This window comes from Nomascus leucogenys, chromosome 19, assembly GCF_006542625.1.
Source record: "Nomascus leucogenys isolate Asia chromosome 19, Asia_NLE_v1, whole genome shotgun sequence".
NCBI lineage: Eukaryota > Metazoa > Chordata > Mammalia > Primates > Hylobatidae > Nomascus > Nomascus leucogenys.
The window spans coordinates 26445856-26466728 of record NC_044399.1 but is presented as its reverse complement, the minus strand read 5'-3'; the positions used below and the strand labels follow the sequence as shown (position 1 = coordinate 26466728).

The 20873-nt window shown below is 48.4% G+C and overlaps 1 protein-coding gene across 1 annotated transcript in view; it reads right to left on the bottom strand.

Moving 5' to 3' along the window:
- DPYSL5 (dihydropyrimidinase like 5) overlaps positions 1-20873 on the bottom strand; it is a 100191-nt gene that overhangs the window by 6986 nt on the left and 72332 nt on the right. Inside the window, exons 3-11 of the mRNA XM_003270619.3 lie at positions 18384-18542; positions 15980-16159; positions 15093-15161; positions 11753-11797; positions 10059-10134; positions 8662-8818; positions 3218-3359; positions 1279-1421; positions 621-828 (exon numbers count right to left, since the gene is read on the bottom strand). Of these exons, the coding sequence (XP_003270667.2) occupies positions 621-828; positions 1279-1421; positions 3218-3359; positions 8662-8818; positions 10059-10134; positions 11753-11797; positions 15093-15161; positions 15980-16159; positions 18384-18542 (1179 nt within the window). The remainder of the gene's footprint in view (positions 1-620; positions 829-1278; positions 1422-3217; positions 3360-8661; positions 8819-10058; positions 10135-11752; positions 11798-15092; positions 15162-15979; positions 16160-18383; positions 18543-20873) is intronic.

The following is a 20873-nucleotide window of genomic DNA, read 5'->3' as shown; positions in this document are numbered from 1 at the left end:
GATCACGAAAGTCACGCTTTCTTCATTCAGGCAGCCCAAGCCTGCGCCTCCACGGCAGACCTGACAGTGGATTTCTTCACTCATTGGCCTCTGGGAGAGAAGGGTCCTTGGTTTCTCTGAAAGCTCTGAGCCCTCTCGTGTGCTCTGTGTGCCAGCAGTGTGGGCCTCCCGTGTTCAGGTGCCTGCTCCTCCTGTGCTTCAGACAATGCTTTGCAAATGCCAGCTCTACCCCCGCTTGCTTCACCAAGAGTGGGAGGGAGCCGAGCCAAAGCAGCATCTCCAGCCCCCAGCACCTCCTCCACCCCAAGCCTGCGTATCCAGAGGAGCTCAGCGGTCGCACACACTCACATTTCCCACTTGTGCCCTCAGCAACTCAGGACCCCTGCTGCCTGACCACTTAAAATGCCACTTGGTAATCAAAGACAGGGAGCAGAAATCAGCATTTTCTGACTCTAGCGTTCCCTGGCCCTGCTGCACACTCCCCTCTCAACGCTGGAGAGAGGGCAATGGAATTGGGTCGAAAACTGGAGTGAACATCTCTTTGAGATTTAAAACAGTCATGGAGGATGTTCCCCGGCAGGGGGCGCCAACACCCCTGCATCTTCCTCCTCCCACCTCACCTTCTCTCTTTGGACCAGCTTCTTGTAGACAGTGTCTGGGAAGGATCTCAGGGGACAGAATTTGCCGGTGCCCTCGGCGCACATGAAGACGCCGTTCTCATACACGACACGCCCCCGGCTGATGGTGACCAGTGGCACGCCGTGGCAGCGCATGTTCTCATACAAGTTGAAGTCTCCTCCCTGGACCTGCGTGCTGGCTGAGATGGTCCTGGTGGGGAGGCAATGGTGGGAAAGAAAGCGCTGAGGACAGGTCAAAATGTCACAGCTCCATGGGAGGGGTGAGTCCCAAAGGCTGGTTGTTATGGGTTGAACTGGCTCCCTTCAAAATTCTTCTGCTGAAGTCCTAACACCCAGAACCTCAGAACATGGCACTATTTAGGGCCTTTAATGTAATCATTAAGATAAAGTGAGGTCATATAGGTGGGCCCTAATCCAATCTGACCGGTGTCCTTATAAGAAGAGGAGACGGACACACCAGACATGTGTGACACAGAAGAAAGACTGTGTGAAGATGGAGGGAGAAGACGGCCAACTGTAAGCCAGGGCCATATATTTTGCTAGAAATAGTGCAAAATTATATGCTTTTGGAGATCTGTAATGCAAGTCCTCTTCAAAATCCCAAGCCCCTCTAGCCCTGGGGATGAGCAACAAACTTTACTTTGTGGCTTCTGGGTCCCACACCACCACATCAGCATCAGCTCCAGGGATGATGCGGCCCTTGCGGGGATACAGGTTCAGAAGCTTAGCTGCATTGGAACTGGTAACGGCCACAAAACGGTTCTCATCCATCTTTCCTCCAACCTGAAATGTTGCAGAAAGTGTCAAGTCAACCAGGCTCTGGGGGTGGGTCTCAAACCCTTGGTCACCTTTGATGCTGGCCCATGGACTTAGGGCTTAGATGGTCAGGACAGTGGTCACAAAGGGACAAGGCCGTGAGCACCATCTCAGATGAGCCAGCCTGCTTGGCTGGGTACCAGTTGCTCACTTATTCCTTTCTCCTTTCACCCAGTAACTATGGTGAGTGGCCGTGGTTCCATTCAGGCTTCCTGCACAGGGACAAATCTGCCTCCTGTTTGTAAAACCAGCTCTGCTCGTGTGCCCACACGGATGAGTCAGGAACCTCTCTTCATCTACTAAGGGTGATATTTTCAAAGGGTTATATAAGCTCTAGAAAAACATGTTATTGCCCCACCCATGAGAGTACTATGGACTGTCTTCAAGGGGATTTCCTGAGCCATCTCCTTGGCCTTCCATGAGCTTAGTCTTGAGAACTTCAAATCTCTTTGGGGCTCATACTATTTTGAATCTAATCTGAATAGATCAAGACCAAAAATACTTATTCTTCATGTGCAGAACAGGTGGTATTCAAATGAAGTCCTGGTTCTTATCTTTTTTGAAAGCAATTAGACAAAATATATCAAATCAAGAGCCTTAAAAATGTTCACATCCCTTGGCCTAAAAATCCACTTCTAGGATGCTGTCTTAAGGAAATAATCAGAAATAATAATCAGAGGCCAGGCGCGGTGGCTGACACCTGTAATCCCAGCATTTTGGGAGGCCGAGATGGGCAGATCACGAGGTCAAGAGATTGAGACCATCCTGACCAACCAACGTGGTGAAAACCCGTCTCTACAAAAAATACAAAAATTAGCTGGGCATCGTGGCGCACACCTGTAGTCCCAGCTACTCGGGAGGCTGAGGCAGGAGAACTGCTTGAACCCGAGAGGCGGAGGTTGCAGTGATCCGAGATAGCGCCATTGCACTCTAGCCCGGGTGACAGAGCGAGAAATTTTGTCTTAAAATAATAATAATAATAATAATCAGAAATGCTGACACACACTCATGAACAAAGAGGTTCTCCACAGCATTATTTGTAAGTGCAAAAATTAGAAACAGCCGAAAGTCCCAAACATCAGGGAAGGATTAAATAAAGTATGGTGCTTTCATTGGAGAAAATATCATTCAGCCATTAAAAAAGATGTTTTTAAAGAATTTTTACTGATATAGGGAGGCACTCAGGGTATAGTGTTATATGAAGAAAAAAAATCCTGGTTAGTATAGCAGTTGGTAAAAGAAAAAAATATGAAGCCAGTTATTAAAATAATGTACAGCTGGGTGTGGTGGCTCACACCTATAATCACAGCACTTAGGGAGGCAGAGGTGGAAGGATAGCTTGAGCCCATGAATTCAAGACCTGCCTGGGCAACATAGCAAAAAAGGAAAAAAAAAAAAAAGTACAGTACATGCACAGAACTAAATGAAAGAAATATACTAAAATGTTAATAGCAGTTTAATTCCTAGGCATGGAATTAAGAGGATTTTTTTTCTTATACTTTTCTGTATTTTCCAAATTTCCATAATAGGTCTTACTACCTTTCTAATCGGGGGAAATACTTTTTGTGTTTTGTTTTTGAGTGAAACAAAGAGCTGGGATTGAACCAGCCCTTCTAAGAACGTTCTTTGACAGGATCTGAGGAGTGAAAACTCTTACTGGGATCAGAACGGGGATGAAACGGGGATTAGAGCAGGGATCAGAACGGGGATGAAACGGGGATTAGAGCAGGGATCAGATCGGGGCGGGGCTCTAGGAAACATACCACTCCTCTCTCCCAGATGACGCTCATGCGGTCCTGCACGCCACTCACTCCATGTGGGATCTTGGTGAAGTCTTCCTTGCCCATAGCTTTCTGCTTTGTGGTGAAAGGCCGGTGATCTGATGCCACGATGTTCAGAGTGTCACTGGGTAGAGAAAAGGAGGTGACCAGTAAGGGGAGGAGAGGTGAGGAACCTAGAGGGTGAGGATAGATATAGGGAAAATCCTCCGTATGGGAACCAGGCAAAGCCGACTCCAATTTCAGCTCTGTCGCTTAGGCCATGTGGCCTCTCATGAGTTACTGCATCTCTGTGAACCTCAGTTTACTCATCTACAGAATGAGTGTGGCACAGTCTAACTGTGTCACAGGAGACTTCAGTGAGAGCCTTGGGATAGCAATGTTTAAGAGTGAAGATAGCAGAGAAAAGCCGAACTTAGAGTCTAGCTGAAGTGAGATGGTGGAGGTGGTTCTACTGTCATGGAATTGTACACCAATTCCCTCTCATCAGCTCTCCAACCCCAACCTGCTGGCAACAAGCATTCACAAGTTCAATGTTAAGCTTTGTTGAATACTTGGACTCATTAGCCTTCCTTGGATGTGGGGATTCTAATGGCCTAGAAGGGGAAGGAGGGACGAGCTTCTTAGAAGCCTGACTTAACAGACCGAGAGTGGTATGCAAGTCACTCACTTCTTCCCCAATGCCATTCATGACTATGGTCCTCACACATATATTAAGGCTGTCCTCAGGCCAGGTGCTCATGCCTGTAATCCCAGCACTTTGGGAGGCCGAGGCATGTGGATCACTGGAGGCCAGGAGTTCAAGATCAGCCTGGGCAACATGGTGAAACCCTGTCTCTACTAAAAATACAAAAAAATTAGCTGAGTGTAGTGGTGGGTGCCTGTAATCCCAGCTACTCCGGAGGCCAAGGTGAGAGAATCGCTTGAACCTGGGAGGCAGAGGTTGCAGTGAGCCAAGATCGCCCCACTGCACTCCAGCCTGGGGGACAGAGGGAGACTCTGTCTGAAAAGAAGAAAAAAAAGCCATCCTCCATCCAAGGCTGTGGGTGGCGAAGGCACAGGCAGGCCCTCGAGGGGCTCCTGGGCCAGAGAAGACGTAGGGAAGAACAGGGAGAGAGGGCTCATGGCAGCAGATCCTCTGCCCAATGAGGGAGGCAGGCAGCTGGCCTGGATTCAGAGATCTCTGCAGGCCAAGGGCTCAGAGGCAGTGAGGGGCGGAGGAGAGGTAATGCCCATGCAAACCAGGCCAGGGCAACCTCAGGAGGAAATGGCTTTAAGGGGGCAGGGAAAGGCCTGGCTGGAGCAGGGGGGTCAGGTGTGGGAGGGGATGACTGCTGGGACCACACTGTGGGTGCCCCAAAGGTCAGGGGCAGGGGTCCCATTGTACTCTGCAAGAGGCTCCAGAGCCTTGTGAGTGCCTGTGGGCCATCTAAGATGCCCACTCCAGGGGACTCTGGGGGCAGAAAGCATTATCTGACCAGGTGAGGAAGCATATTCTTAAGGCTCTCAGACAATGGCCAGTTAGCTCCATAGGGCTGTCTCCACAGGGGACCTGGCAGGGCTTATCAGTCTCAGCTCCCGCCCAGTGACTAATGTCTTTGGCCAAACCCGTGTTGAAGATGCATCGCTCTTCCTGTGCAGTAGGCTGGGCCTTCCCTGGGCCAAAGAGGCTGCTCTGGCCCTTGCAGAGACTCTTTGCAAGAGATTCTCCAGCAGAGCCCCAAGGCTCCCCACACTCTCTGGACCTGCAGAAGCCCCGACAGATGAATGGAATCTTTAGGGTTTCCTTTCTCCTGAGGGGCCCTCTGGATACCTGAGCAGGGCTAAGGGCAGAAGATGCCCATTGCAGTCATGAAGGGCAGGTCAGGGACCCTGAGAGCAATAGGCTCAACTTCTGCTCTTTAACCAGCAAGTCTTCCTGAGCACCCAGCTTTCTGAAAAGGCTCCTACACAAAGGTGCCCGCTAAGCAGCCGTGAATGACGGCAGTTACATTCTAGGAGGCCCTCTGAGCTCTCTCAGTGCTGCCGTGAATCTGAGAGATAGGAAGCCCCCATCCAAACCATTTAAAGTTTAAAACATGACTGGCTTTGCCAAGTACTGTAAAATTTTATATGATCAAATGAAAAAATTTCTTGTCCCTTTAAGAAGCCAGATTTTAGGCCAGGCGCAGTGGCTCACATCTGTAATCCTAGCATTTTGGGAGGCTGAGGCGGGTGGATCAGTTGAGGTCAGGAGTTTGAGGCCAGCGTGGGCAACATGATGAAAAAATAGAAAAAATACAAAAATTAGGCTGGGCACGGTGGTGCAGGGTGGCTCACGCCTGTAATCCCAGCACTTTGGGAGGCTGCACTCCAGCCTGGGAGACAGAGTGAGACCTTGGCTCAACAAACAAACAAACAAACAAACAAAAAACTAGCCAGGCGTGGTGGTGCACACGTGTAGTCCCAGCTACTCAGGAGGTTGTACCACTGCATTCCAGCCTGAGTGACAGAGCCAGACCCTGTCTAAAAAAAAAAAACAAAACAAAACAAAGAAGCCAGAATAAAGGACAAATAGTTATATCTATAGATGGTACTTTTTTATTCCTGTAGAGCCTAACAAATCACAAATCATATCCTAAAGTAGATAATTAGGAAGCAGCTCATATTTTCTTATGGGAATAATAATTGGTGTCTGGATTTTCTATCAAGTATTTTGCATCATATAAATTATAACCAATAATGTGTTACAAAAGCAAAATTATAGTCATCATAAATTTCTATAAATAATTAAAATATTAAAATTAGGCTCCAAATCCTATAAAGTAGCACCCATTTAAAATATGCACTGATTAAAAAGGGATTCAGACTATTCTCGTAACACAAAAACTACATTTCTACTTAAATAGAATTAATTTAAATAATTAAAATACATTTGACAAAGTAGGCTAGATATAAAAACTTAAATTATTCAATGATACTTATTCCCCCCAGTCTATTTGAATTTGTGTGGGTTTGGGCGCTGTAATTTGGGTGGGTTGAAGCACTTATTATCTTTTTTGTTCTTTCAGTAAATTTGCTTGTAGCAAGCAGGGGTGTTTCAAAAGATTCTTGACCTTGGAACCAAGCCCACATTATTATAGTGGAGTCTTGGTAATTGTTTCTTTTATTGTATTGCTGATGATGAAAAGGAGGTTGATTCTTCTCAAAACAAGCTTTTTTTTTTTTTTTTTTTTAAATGAAGTCTTGCTCTTGTTGCCCACGCTGGAGTGCAGTGGTGCGATCTCGGCTCACTGCAACCTTCGCCTCCTGGGTTCAACCGATTCTCCTGCCTCAGCTTCTGGAGTAGCTGGGATTACAGGCATGAGCCACCACGCCCAGCTAATTTTTGTATTTTTAGTAGAGACAGGATTTTACCATGTTGGCCAGGCTGGTCTCAAACTCCTGACCTCAGGTAATCTGCCTGCCTCCGCCTCCCAAAGTGCTGGGATTACAGGTGCGAGCCACCATGCCCAGCCAAAACAAGCATTTTTTAAGAGTAAGAGCTGATCTAGCATTTCTCTTCATCTTTACCCTACATATTTATTTACATAATGTAAATATGTAAATATTGTAAGAGCTGCCACCGCCTGGCACCCACCAAGGCTATGGGACAGAATACAATGACCATCCCCATGCCATGGTGCGTACTGCTCTCCACAGAGGCCACCTTCGCCCACGCCCCTATCCATGGCACTCCACTTACATTGGCTAAGCCCCGCAACCCCCAGCTCTGTTTAGGTTTTGAACATAATGGGATGGGAGTGGGAGTTTTCCAGTGGTTGGCAACCAGAACTGAAAGTTAAGGACATGGATGAGTCAAGCACCTTATTATCTAAGACATCCACCTTCAGTGGGGCCAGTTGCTTCCCTCCACTGCCCCTGCACCATCTTAGAAGAGGCGAATTCCCACCCCCCAGGTCTAGAAAGTGAGATCCTTGGAGGGAAACTGAGGGGTTGGCAGGACGGAGAGTCCTGGCATTCCCTCCCCTCCTCTTTCCTGAGTTGAGTGGGGCTTCCATACCCTCTCCCCACCAGTCCACCCTGAAGACAAGGAGGGCATACTTCAAGAGGTTCACTTGTGGAGAACAGAGCTGAGAGCAGTGGGCACCTGCCTGGGCTATGGGCTATGGACCTGCCTTGGAGCCACAGGGAGCAGAAAGGCTGTGTAGGCTTCCTCTGGGCCTCAGATGGTGTAGAAGGTGGCCAGGCATAAGTTGCCTTGTGCGGGTCCTTGTTCACAGAGGCATTGCCAGTGCTGCAAGCTGGGAGGGATGCATGCTTGGGTATGGAGAAGAATCCCCTCGCCTTTTGTCCTAGTCCTCCTGCCCCAACCCAAGCTGAGCTGGGGATCAGGAGGGAAGGAGATGGAGTCTTAAACTGGATGGAACTTTAATATCCAAAAGTGAAGAGAAAGCAACGTCTTCTCCCCCAATTTTTTTTTTTTTTTTTTTTGAGATGGAGTCTTGCTCTGTCACTGGACAGGCTGGAGTGCAGTAGCATGATCCTAGCTCACTGCAACCTCTGCCCCCTGGGTTCAAGTGATTCTCCTGCCTCAGCCTCCCAAGTAGCTGGGATTACAGGCACACACCAGCATGCCCGGCTAATTTTTTGTATTTTCAGTAGAGACAGGGTTTCACCACGTTGGCCAGGCTGGTCTTGAACTCCTGACCTCAAGTGATCCACATACCTCGGCCTCCCAAAGGGCTGGGATTACAGGCGTGAACCACTGCGCCCGGCCCCCAAAATGTTAATAGGAGAGAGAAAGAAGCTGCAAGCAGTTATTGGGATAAAATAAAAACCCTTCCATGACTGGGTCCCGCTGAATTCAGACTGTTCATCAAACCATTTCCTTTAGATTGGGATTGCATGGGAAAAAGCAGTGTCAGAAATAGAAGAGCTGGAGAAAGGAGATCTGGAGGAAGGGTGTGAGAAGGAAAGGGGGAGAAAGTGCAGAAGAGAAAGGGAAAGGGGAAGGAAAGGAGGAGAAACCCACAGAAGGAGGGATGTACAGACAAGGGGCATACAGGAGGCAACAGGAAGAGGGAGAGGTGAACAAAAGAAACAGAAAGGACCCCTACATTCTAGGATAAGTCACAGGCCACGTTCTGCAGCTCCCCACTGGGCTTTAGAGTAAGAGATCAATGTCCTTTGAAATTCCGAATAACCACTGTTCACAGTTCTATATGTGCTCTTCACTCTTACACTTCAGAAGATCTCACTCCACATCAAGCGGTCATAAAATCCCAATAGGATGGCAATTATCCGACGGGCTCAGAGAAGGTAAGAAAAGCACAATCATCCTATGGGCACAATGAAATCAAACCTAGCTCAGATTTGTTTCCTGGGCCCTCTATGACGTCTTCCTAAAGATGTACACATCCCTGCAATGTGCTGCTGAAACGCCTTACTTGGCCAGCAGGCTCATGAGGTAGGTGGAGGTGTTGGTGTCCAGTCTCAGGGGAGGCACCGTGACGTAGGCGGCCGCGTGGGACCAGTCCTGGTGGTAGTAGTGTAAGCCTGTCAGTGTGGCATGTGCAGTGGTGGTCTCGGCCAGCACAACCTTCCCTGGAAGAAGAAAGTTCAGAACCATAACCAGGAAGTCACCGAACCTGAGCGATCGCTGGTGTGCGCCTCTCATTTTATAGGTTTAGGAGCTGAGGTCAGAGACAGGAAGGGACCTGCCCAAGCTCATAGGGCTTTTGAGAGCACAGCTGGGTTCAAGCCTAGAGAGCTTCTCTATTCTCCTGCTGACTTAGGAAAGGAGGACAGAGGGACATGGGCACCGAGGCCCGGCAGGACCAAGTGGCACTTTGAGGAGTCTGGTTTGGCCAGAGCGTGGGTGTGTGCAGGGTGCTGTTGGCAGACGGAGCTTGACGGTGGGTGAACAGGCACGCAAGGCCAAGAATGCCACGCTAAAGAGCAGTCTAGACTGCTTTCTGGACAGGCAGGTGCTGTGAGCAGCTTCAAGAGAATGGTTGAGGTAGGACAGGGAGGGCCGTAGCAGGGCTGGAGGACAGGGAGACAGGAGGTGGGAGCAGTCACCAGGGTGGGACGACAGTCTAGGTGAGACCCTCCAAGGGGCTTCAGTGAGGGGAGAGGCAGGCGGTGGGATCTAGAGGGTGATAGAGTTGAAGGCCGGGATGCCCTTGCTTCTGATCGATTATAGTTGAAGGCTGGGATGCCCTTGCTTCTGATCTGTATCCCCAGGCTTGTGACTGTGACTTTGTTTCTCCTGCTGCCAGGCCCTCACCAGCACCTGGGGCGGGGCTGGACTCCACGCATTTGCAAGCCTTTAGGTACTGCCAGGCGATCCCCAACAGAAGCCATACAAGTGCCCCTTGGGCTCATACACAGGGTTACAGGAGGCTAGAAAGGAAGCTGGGCCCGTACACTGTACTTTCTTTAGGGACTTCCCAAACAGCCCCTGGAACGCCCACTGAAACTGGTCCAGGATTTTATATTAGTTGCCAAGGCAACTGCTAGTAAAATCTATGAGGCCAAAAAGACACTAATTAATGAGTGGGTCTAAAACTTGGGAAATTTTACCAGACCCAGAAGAAGTGACAGACACTTCCGTAAAGCTGTTATGCATACAAATTTGCAGAAGAGAAAGCTCATGTTCTAGCAAACTAAAGCCAGGATAGCACAGGGCGGCTCTGAGGAAGACGGTGGCAGATGAAAGGGAAGGGCTGGCTCAGGTCCTGGTCTCAGGAGCCGGGGCCAGGAGTGAGCACGGCTGATGGGCCCCGTCCATCTCCAGTCCCTCCACATGACCTGCTCTGTCCAGCCAAGTCTACAGACTCACCTTGCATCTTAGCAGCTGCGATAACGTCACCAGCCGAGATACTGGACACGTTGACCAGGTAGATTGGACAGTGAGTCTAAAGACAAGAAACAGTGGGAAGTAGGGAGTGTTGCCCCATAAACTTCACAAGCATCAGAATAACCCCGGCAAAGTCAGCCCTGGCACCAGCGCCTCCCCGTGCGTCACTCAACCCCACCCTCAAGGTGACAGTCCTTAAGTGGGGAATGCAGGGCTGGCAGTCAGGGCGAGGTTGCAGGAACTACATGATAGGGGGAGGCAGAGAACGGCCTCCAGCACCAGAGCCCACCGGGAAGCCCAGCCTGTGAAGTTCAAGACCGTCAAGTCTGAACCTCATATTTTCTCCCATCTGACAACCATGACTTTAATTTAAAAGGGGGGAACTCTTTTTCCTATTTTAATTTCCTGTTCATAAACGTGATGACCTAGAGTTAGTCATGTATTCTTTATCTAAAATTACGATGCCTGCTGTCTGAAGGCTGCTTATCAGTAGACAGAATGCACCCTGGAGATGAACAAAATACAAGGGGGTTAGGGTTCAGAGTGTAGGCAAGAGAAGGCTGACCTTGCGAACGGACACCTGGACTGTAATACTGGTTAGCTTTTTCTCTGTGCAACCACAGTCCATGGCTTAACTCCTCTGAGCATATGCTTGAGCTAAAAGGCAAGGAACTGCCTTTTTGTTGTTTGGGTCGTTCCTTATTCTGGGTTAAGTTCCATCAGGAAGTAATTGATAAATAACTATTGTCATGACAATGAAACAATGTCCTTGTCCAGCGGCCAGAGCTCTACAGTGCAACTGGGAAATTCTGTTTCCCCAGATATTATTCTGATTCTCTTTGCTTATCACATTAGGAGGATGTAGAGTTTAGGAGCTGGACTGAGTTTACACGTGAGCAATGAACTGAGCTTCAGCAGGCTCGGCGGGGTGGAATGGAAAGCTGGTGGCAAGAAGGGTGAATGCAAGGACGGTGGGCATGACAGGGCTCAGTCAGCAAACAGTTCTGGGGTCCTGTGGGCCAGACATGGTGCCGGCACCCAGAGCAGAATGGGGCTGCATCGTAGAGGCTCCTTTAGTTTCTTTTCCCTCCCTCCCTCCCTCCTTCCCTCCCTCCCTCTCTCCCTTCCTTCCTTCCCTCCTTCTTTTCTTTCTCTTCTTTCTTTCTCTTTCTTTCTTTCTTTCTTTCTTTCTTTCTTTCTTTCTTTCTTTCTTTCTTCCTTCCTTCCTTCCTTCCTTCCTTCCTTCTCTCTCTTCCTTTCTTTCTTTCTTTCTTTCTTTCTTTCTTTCTTTCTTTCTTTCGTTCGTTCTTTTCTTTCTTTATTCTTTCTCTTTCCCTTTCTTTCTTTTTTTTATTGACAGTCTTGCCCAGTCACCCAGGATGGATTGCAGTTGGAGTGATCGTGGTTCACTGCAACCTCCGCCTCCTGGGTTCAAGCAATTCTCCTGCCCCGGCCTCCTGAGTAGCTGGGATTACAGGCGCATGCCACCACGCCCAGCTAATTTTTGTATTTTTAGTAGAGATGGGGTTTCACCATGTTGGCCGGGCTGGTCTCAAACTCTTAACCTCAGGTGATCCACCTGCCTCAGCCTCCCAAAGTGCTGGGATTACAAGCGTGAGCCACTGTGCCTGGCCGAGGTTGGCTTCTAATCCCACAGTGGAGATCGGAGGACTTACCCTGTTAGCAATGGTGATAACACGATGAGTGGCTTCAGCTTCCAGCTGTTAGAAACAAAGGACAGGAGGAAATCAAACTTCACCATCTCCTCCAAGGATACCCACACCATACTCTCCCCCTCGTGGAGCAACTGCACCCACAGGGGTTGGCTCGGGGCAAAGCCCGGGCAGAGGCACTAACCTCCAACCACCTTGGATCACAGTGAGGGAGAATTCTAGGTCTTACAATATCAGGCACTTCCTTGCTGGATGCTACTTGGGGCTTAATTAAAAGGCAAGGAAACAAAAGTAAATAAAAACCCAAAGTCATGTCTCTCCTTGTTTTCTGGTGTATTCTCTCCATAGCCACCTCAGAACTGCAGCAAAGGAGAAATAGTGGCTGATTTGACTCTGGAAATTAGCCTAGATTAGGGTTTCTGCGCATGGTACTATTGGCATTTGAGTTATATAATTCATATATATATATATATATTTTTTTTTAGATAGGGTCTCACTCTGTCTCCCAGGCTGGAGTGCAGTGGCATGATCATGGCCCACTGCAGCCTCCACCTCTAGGGCTCAAGCGATCCTCCCACCTCAGACTCCTGAGCAGCTGGGACTACAGGCATGCACTACCATGCTTGGCTAATTTTTTTTTTGTTTTTCCAGATGGAGTCTTGCTCTGTCGCCCAGGCTGGAGTGCAGTGGCGCAATCTTGGCTCACTGCAAGCTCCGCCTCCTGGGTTCACGCCATTCTCCTGCCCCAGCCTCCCGAGTAGCTGGGACTACAGGTGCCCACCACCACGCCCGACTAATTTTTTTGTATTTTTAGTAGAGACAGGATTTCACCGTGTTAGCCAGGATGGTCTCCATCTCCTGACCTCGTGATCCACCCGCCTTGGCCATCCAAAGTGCTGGGATTACAGGTGTGAGCCACCACGCCCGGCCCATGCTTGGCTAATTTTTAAAAAATTTTTGCAGAGATGGGGGGGGGGCTTCCTTTATTGCACAGGCTGGTCATAAACTCCTGGGCTCAAGCAATCCTCCCGCCGCAGCCTCCCAGTGCTGGGATTACAGGTGTGAGCCACTGCACCCAGCCGAGTTGCGTAATTCTTTATGGTGGGGGTGTCTGCACATTGCAGGATGTTTAGCAGTATCCCTGGCTTCTGCTCACTAGATGCCAGTAGCATCCGCCCTGCCCCCCAGGTTGGGACAAGCAAAAATATTTCTACATATTGCCAAATTTCCCCTGGGGAGCAACATCTCCCCTGGCATAGACCCAGGGCCCCACCACCTTTAACCAATAGATAATAGCGGTGATAATTATTGGTATTATGACCACAGCCAAAGCCTTGCTCTTTCCTTTGTATTAAGTAACAAAGAAAGTCTAGTGTGTATGTCCACCCCTTGCTCTCTCCTGTTCTCACTGGCACACCCTCTGTGTTTCAGTCGAATCTGGTGTGTGTTTCTCTACCAATTCAGAAGCGCCAAACAGGACCTATATGCAAGGGCTCTGAAACACAGGCACAGATCAGGGCAGTGAGGGGGGACTCCTCAGCAGACCCACTGGTGGGCCAACTTGGTTTCTGGGTAATGGCAGTGCCACCACATCCTGTGTCCTGCTCCTTGTCCCTCGAGGCCTCCCCCTCAATCCCTCATGGATAACCAACCACCCGTCGGCATTTTTAGGCTTTGAAGAAATGAGAAGTTTCTCCCCCTCTTCTAAAATAGTAGAGAATGTGTGAACAGGGTAATAGGGCAGGAAGGCATTATTCGTCTAATGTGGTCCCTCCAGAGCAGAATTCTTTAGCAGGGGGACTGTAGGGGATTTGTGTCAATGCCATGCAAAACTGTGCACAGGGATAAAGCCAGAGGGCAGGCGGAAAACAGAGCTTTGAATGACCATCTCAGCAGGTAATGGGGGGAGAAGCATAGACTTGTATGTGTCTCCTGTTTCTGGTGGAAAGGGTCCAAAGCGGCAGTCCCCAACCATTTTGGCACCAGGGACCAGTTTTGTGGAACACAATTTTTCCACGGGCCAGGACAGGGGTGGGGCAGTGGTGGTGGGGAATGGGGAGGGATGGTTTCAGGATGAAACTGTTCCACCTCAGGGCTGGGCAGGGTGGCTCACACCTGTAATCCCAGCACTTTGGGAGGCCGAGGTGGGTGGATCACTTGAGGTCAGGAGTTCGAAACCAGCCTGACCAGCATGGTGAAACCCTGTCTCTACTAAACATACAAAATTAGCTGGGTGTGGTGGCGCATGCCTGTAATTCCAACTACTTGGGAGGCTGAGGCAGGAGAATCTCTTGAACCCGGGAGGCAGAGGTTGCAGTGAGCCGAGATTGCGCCATTGCACTCCAGCCTGGGCAACAAGAGCGAGACTCCATCTCGAAAAAAAAAAAGAAAAAAAAAAGAAAGAAAGAAACTGTTCCACCTCAGATCATCAGGCATTAGATTCTCATAAGGAGCGTGCAACCTAGATCCCTCGCATGTGCAGTTCACAATAGGCTTCACACTTCTATGAGAATCTAAGGCCACCACTGATCAGACAGGAGGCGGAGCCCAGGGGGTCTCAGCTTGCCCGCTGCTCACCTCCTGCTCTGTGGTCCTGTACTGGTTCATGACCTGGGGGTTGGTGACCCCTGGTCCCAAGTATTCCTCAGATGCTCAAAGGAATGTCAACCCCCAAAGGCAGAGTTTATAGTTTGAAATTTCTTCTAACACCTGAAGGTCTTTTCAGTCTGTCTTTTGTCTCTTGATTCAGTTTTGGGCACAGCAACCCCAGGTGTGCTGACATTGTCTCCCCTAGATCCTTGAAATCAGAATCAAATGGGAATTTCACCCATGGAGAAAATGATGCAACACATATATATATACGTGCGTGTGTGTGTGTGTGTATGTATGTATGTATGTGTGTGTGTATGTGTGTGTGTATGTATGTATGTATGTGTGTGTATATATGTATGTATGTGTGTGTGTGTGTGTGTGTATACACTCTATCACCTTGGCTGGATTGCAGTGGCATCATCACGGCTCACTGCAGCCTCAACCTCCTGGGCTCAGGTGATCCTCCTGCCTCAGCCTCTCAAGTAGTTAGCTGGGACTACAGGCACGCACCACTACGCTCAGCTAATTTTTTTTGTATTTTTAGTAGAGATGGAGTTTCACCATGTTGCCCAGGCTGGTCTTGAATTCCTGGGCTCAAGCCATCCACCCACTTCAGCCTCCCAAATATTGGGATTACAGACGTGAGCCCTTGTGCCTGGCTAATTTGTATGTTCGATGTCTCCTCCATCCTGGAAGAGTCTGTCAATGTACATGAGAGACGCTGACAAAGGCCACAGGAAGTGTTTCTCACCTCCTCTGGACGGCTGATCTCGATTCCTTCTGGGCCTGTGATCCCCAAATCTAGTGCCTCCTTAGCACCCTGGATAACAGCAAGAGAAAGAAAATGGAGAGAATCACAGAGACACCGTGTAAGAAAATACTGAACCCAAGGGACAGTGAAATATGCTAGACACAGCCTGTTTCAATAGGCTTGCTTCTTTTCTCACTTCTGCAGTGTTCGTCTTCTAAAGAAGGCACAGCATGCACAGGCCCCCCATGCAGTGGGGCTCTCCTGATTCTCACTTCATAATGACTGAACATATCTTGTTCTCTTAAAAATACAGTTAAGTATTATAGCTAGCAACAGGCCTGGGACACCAAAGACAAGCACTCTTTACTGATTTCAAACTCAGAATTCCCTCTCTGGAAATCGAGACAAAGCTTTAGCTTCTAGCAACTCCTAGGCTAGCCCCTACCCCAAGACCTAGGAGAATGCACCAGAGGCTTATCCTTCCTGGTGCCATGAATAGATCTCTTTAATGCCTCAGATCCTCTGACGAGGCCAAATGGAAATCGGATTCTTACTTATTCTGTATATCAAATCTCATTAAAAATATGTCTGAGAGGTGCTCCAAATTCTCTGCTATAATGGAATTTAAATCTCATATCATTAGAATTAAGACATCATCACCTAAGACTTAGAAGCCTTTTTGAACCATAAAAAGAGATTTGTTTTTTACAGACAGTAGTAAAGTTTGGATTTTCTGACCAAGATCTGACAGCTGGGGTGTCCACACCTCACACTTTAACAACTGATTTTGTCTGAATCCTGTGGGATCAGTGACGGGTGGTCAGGAATCCCCTGAGAACTGTCTCCACTGGTGTCCCTCCATCCAATATTCTTGGCTGCAGACTTGCCTCGGCCACAAGCTCCCCGTTTTCAGCATGGACGCGGGCGATTGCCCCAATGTCCTTGCAAGCGTGCAACACTTGGTACAGCTCACTGTCTCGAAGCATGTACAGGTCCTTGTAGGTCATGAACATCTGGAACGAGTTGACACCCTTCTCCCTCACCAGTGTCTCCATTTCTGCTTTCACCTGGAGAACAAGTAGAAAGGCAATGCTGCGTGAGGGCAGACACCCAAGAGGCTGACTGACAGGCACCGGCCCAGCATGGGGGAGATGTGGGGCCTGCCCCAGCTCAGTCTGTCAGTTGACCCCCTACACCTCTCTATCTCACTTTCCTCCCACCCCACAGGCTGCTGTGAGGTCACCTGAGCAGATGGATGCGGAAGTACTGTGAAAACTGTCAACATGACACAGTTTAGGAGCCACATTGTTACCTTATAAGCACGTTTCTCCTGTCACTTAGGCCTGTCCCCTATGTCTGTCTCCAAACCAGCCTTAATGGTAAACACAGGAATAATGATTTTAATTGCTGTGGGCTGTTCCCTGGAGTTACAAAGAAGGCATACTAATGCTAAAAATCCAGAGGTCCTGGGAAAACCGAATTTAGGAACAAAGCCAAACATGAACAAAGTTATGAGAGTTAGGATATTCCTAACAACATTATTTGTACTAGGAAAAACATGGAAGCAACACTGGCCTGATAACAGGAAAATAAGTTCAGGTTCATCTACTTGGTAGAATATTAAGTGGCCATCATGATATTGCTGGTCACGAACTTCGCAGCAAAATAGAAAATGCTCACAATTATGCAAAATAGCTACTCTGTGAAAGCATGGATGAAAAAAGATGAGAAAGAAGGAAGTTTAACAACAGGGATGGTGTTGGGGGTTACTGGATTATGTACTTCCTTTCTTTTCTATTTTTGACATCTATAATTAGAAACATTTATTTGATTATTATAAAACAGAATTTTAAATTCCTGATGCATGAAAGTCACCATAAGCTCCAGGAAATTAGGGAGGGTTGGCCTGGCTTCTGTGCTGCTGGGAACCTGAGCAGACCCTCTATTCCAGGCCAGCTCCAGGGGAAGTGGAGAGTGGCTTAGAGGCAGAGGCCCCTCACCCAGGAGGGTGTCCAAAAAGGAGATCCCCATTTGAGATAAGGAATGGCTGACATTCAGCGTGATCTGCACCTCTGGCCCAGAACTGGGAGGAGGTCTTCTAAAAGTGCCAGGTCAGAAATAATGAAGAAACCGGGGGGAGCCCCCCAACTCAAGGCTAAGACCCGAGGGCAGAAATATAGTGAGGCTTTAGATTATCATCTCAGAAGGGTGTTAGGCCCTTTATACCAGGGCCTACAACTGAAGAACTTCGTAAAACTTTTTTTTTTTTTTTTTTTTTTTTTATGATTAAGAACAGAGTTTATTCGAACTCAAAGCTTGAGGATGGCCACCTGGGAGCACAGATTCAAGCTGCCCTGAATATACACTCTGATTAGCAGCAGTTACAAGTGGGTTTTTAACAGAAAATGAAGAGGCAGTTCCTAAGTTGGTAAAACTAATAATGCTTATTATTTTTATGATTCTGGGGCACCCACCAAATTACTGGTGCATGGGGCTTAATAAATAATTGATGAAAGAATGAATATCCAGACTGCTACCCTGGGCAAAAAAGCACAAAAACCCCAGAAACAAAGCCAAATTGAAATGCCTGTAGATCGGGAAGAGCAAGGAAGTGGGAATCCGGGGAGAGGAGTCTGGACTCTGACCCTGGGGCCTGGGCAGGGGGAGGACAGGAAAGCCAGAGGCCAGGGGCACAGACACAAAGGAGGCACAAAGGCTGAAGAGAGAAAGGCTCAGGGGGCGCCAGCCTCAGTCACAGACCAGGACAGCCTCGATGCTTCTCAGAGCAGAAGCTGGGCTCCCAGTAGGAAAAAAGCATACCACCTTCCATTCATTCCAGACAGTACTGAGGCAGGATGGGAGTCTCAGTTCAGCGACCTCAGCGCAGTGTGGTGGACTCTCAGTACACACAGGATACGGGATATGACCCTCTGCACCTGAGCTCTGCTCAGGCCACTGCTCAGCAGCACTGCCCATGACCTGTCAGTGGCGCCCCACATTCACACGAGACAATAAGAGCCTCATGGTCAGAGCAAGGAAACTGCATCCCCAAGGCCTGGGCTCTGGCCTTGGCCTCTCTGTGCCTGCTGGAAAATGGCTCATTAAGTTAAGCAGCACAGGCCCATCCGCTCCCCTTATGGAATCCCAAGTGTGTTTTCTTTTGGCATTGTGGGGAGCTAGGATGGTAGTGGGAGGGGTGCCCCACACAAGCAGGAGGCACTGCACCCCAACCAGCCCCTCTGCCTACAAGACCACTTGTGCCTTCTTCTGAGATTCCACCAGCACTGTTACCTTGGGTGCCCACCAGGTGATCCCCACGTGGAGGGCGTAGTCACAGCAGACCTTGGGGTCAGCCAGACCCCGGTACTTCTCATAAGCGTCCACAAGGGAGGTCTCCTTGTCGGGCAGGACGTGGCCGATGATCATGGTGGTGCCTCCGACGAGTGCTGCCTGGGAAGACGGGAAAAGGCAGTCTCGTCACAGCCCTGCCTGCCCCCGAGTCGATGACGTGGTGAGACATGGTCCTCACGGTCCATTCAAAGACAGGCCCTGCCTCACAAGAGGCTGTGAGGACCAAGGGCAGCGAGGTTTGGGAAACTGTAAAGAGCTATGTGGAGGTGCAAGAGCCAGCGCGACCTTCATCATGACCACGGGTCCCCAAACCTGCTTCTTCCTCAGCCAGGGCTTCAGCTTGGCGTGCTGGAAAAACCACATCGTGAGTCACCAGGCCTAAGGCCTATCTTCCCAATGAGGAGATTCTCTCCCCAAACGATTTTTGGCCAATTGACTCTATAGATAACATGATCAAATGTCTGCATGTAATATATAACATAATATAGTGTTGTATCATATAATAACAATATTGATGGCAGAATCAAATGTCTGTTTATATCATTTACTTAGTTACACACGTATACTTGAACCATGATATATAAAATGTTAATTTGGATATATTGTTTTGTTTTATGCTCTCAAATTTCATGAAGCAATTTTGTTCAAACATTTTGCATGCATCTTCAACCTCAGCGTCTTTGTCTTCAGTTTTTCTAAGCATAGGGGCTTCATTTTCATCTATCTTGTTGGAGACAGGCATTTTTTAGATGCATGTGTGATTTATCAGTGAAAACTGATCCTATTCACAACTCCGCAAGATACCACTTTAAAAAGAAATTGTTGAAAAGCCTCACTTGCAATCATAGAGTGAACCCCCAGGAAAAATGACTAAATCTGTATTAGAGATTCCCCCACTCAACTTTTTAAAAAAGTGAATTTCATCAGGGGACTTCCGTGACCTTCCAAAACTAGCATCGATCAAAGGCTATTTCAGGCTAATGTGTTGTTCCCAAACAAAACTTAAAATAGAATTAAAATAAGTGAGAGTGGGTGCGGTGGCTCACATCTGTAATCCTAGTACTTTGGGAGGCTGAGGTGGGTGGATCACTTGAGGTCAAGAGTTCAAGATGAGCCTGGCCAACATGGTGAAGCCCTGTCTCTACAAAAATACAGAAATTAGCCGGGTGTGATGGTGGGTGCCTGTAATCACAACTACTCGGGAGGCTGAGGCAGGAGAATCGCTTGAACCTGGGAGGTGGAGGTTGCAGTGAGCCAAGATCACAGCATTGCACTCCAGCCTGGGCGACAAGGGTGAAACTGTCTCTAAATAAATTAATTAATTAAATTAAATAATTGAGAGACAGTCCCATAACATGAGAGTCTTTGTGAGGGCTCTAAGACAAAGTGATTCTTTTTCTGGTGAAAAATGGTTTGAGTCCTTACGGTGCTTCACTGCTCCAGGTTCAAGTCCCTGCTCTGCTGCCTCGTGTTGGAATAACCCCTGCCGGTTACTTAACTTCTCTGGATGCAGAGTCTTTACCTACACAATAGGGTGACTTCCTTGTTGGGTAGTTGTGAAGGTTAAGGAAAACATTGCTTATGGAACAGATGTGGTAAAGTGTTGTCCTAACATGTGTGTTTAGTTACTCAGAACTTAGGTTTTTGTTTTTGTTTGAGACTGGGTCTCACTCTGTTGCCCAGGCTGGAGTACAGTGGTGCAATCATAGCACACTGCAGCCTCAAACTCCTGGGCTCAAGTAATCCTCCCACCTTGGCCTCGCAAAGTGCTGGGAATGCAGGCATGAGCCACTGCACCCAGCCAGAATTTATCTGTTTTCTGTAGGGGAGAAAAAGAGCTCCATGAAATTGTCTTAATGGTTTCATGCTTCTCTGTTCAGTTAAATCCTTGATCACAAATCAAAAATATTGCTGGGGAATAAGGGACTGGAAAAAAATTAGCTCAGTGGCCCAACAGCAATTAAAATGAAAACTCTCACAACCTTGATGTTCCATGACGCAGGCTGGGCCAGCGAGAATGTTCCCATTTGTCCTGGGGAACTCAGTGGTTTGACCGCTTGCATAGCTTAAAGCAACCAACAGAGGGTGGTAGTTCTGTGGTACCTGCAGGAGCTGTGATGGGGGCGGCAGAGGAATCGGGAGAAGAAGAGCAGTGCAGATTGTAGCTTTACTAGCAGGCTTCTATTTCCGATTTTGCTGGATCGTGCCAGGCTGATTCATCCTCACAGCAGGTGGTTGTACTCTATTTTGTCCTGAAATGCATCTCTTGCTTTTACATGTGCACATGGGGGTGTATATTGGAGCTTTACACACTAAATTGTTTCATTTTTCTGTGGCTCTAGATTGCTTTCCTTTGCACCCCCACAGTACCTCTGCAAGCTTGGATAGGAAAAGAGGAACCCGGAAACAGCACAGTGAGATAAAAGAGCC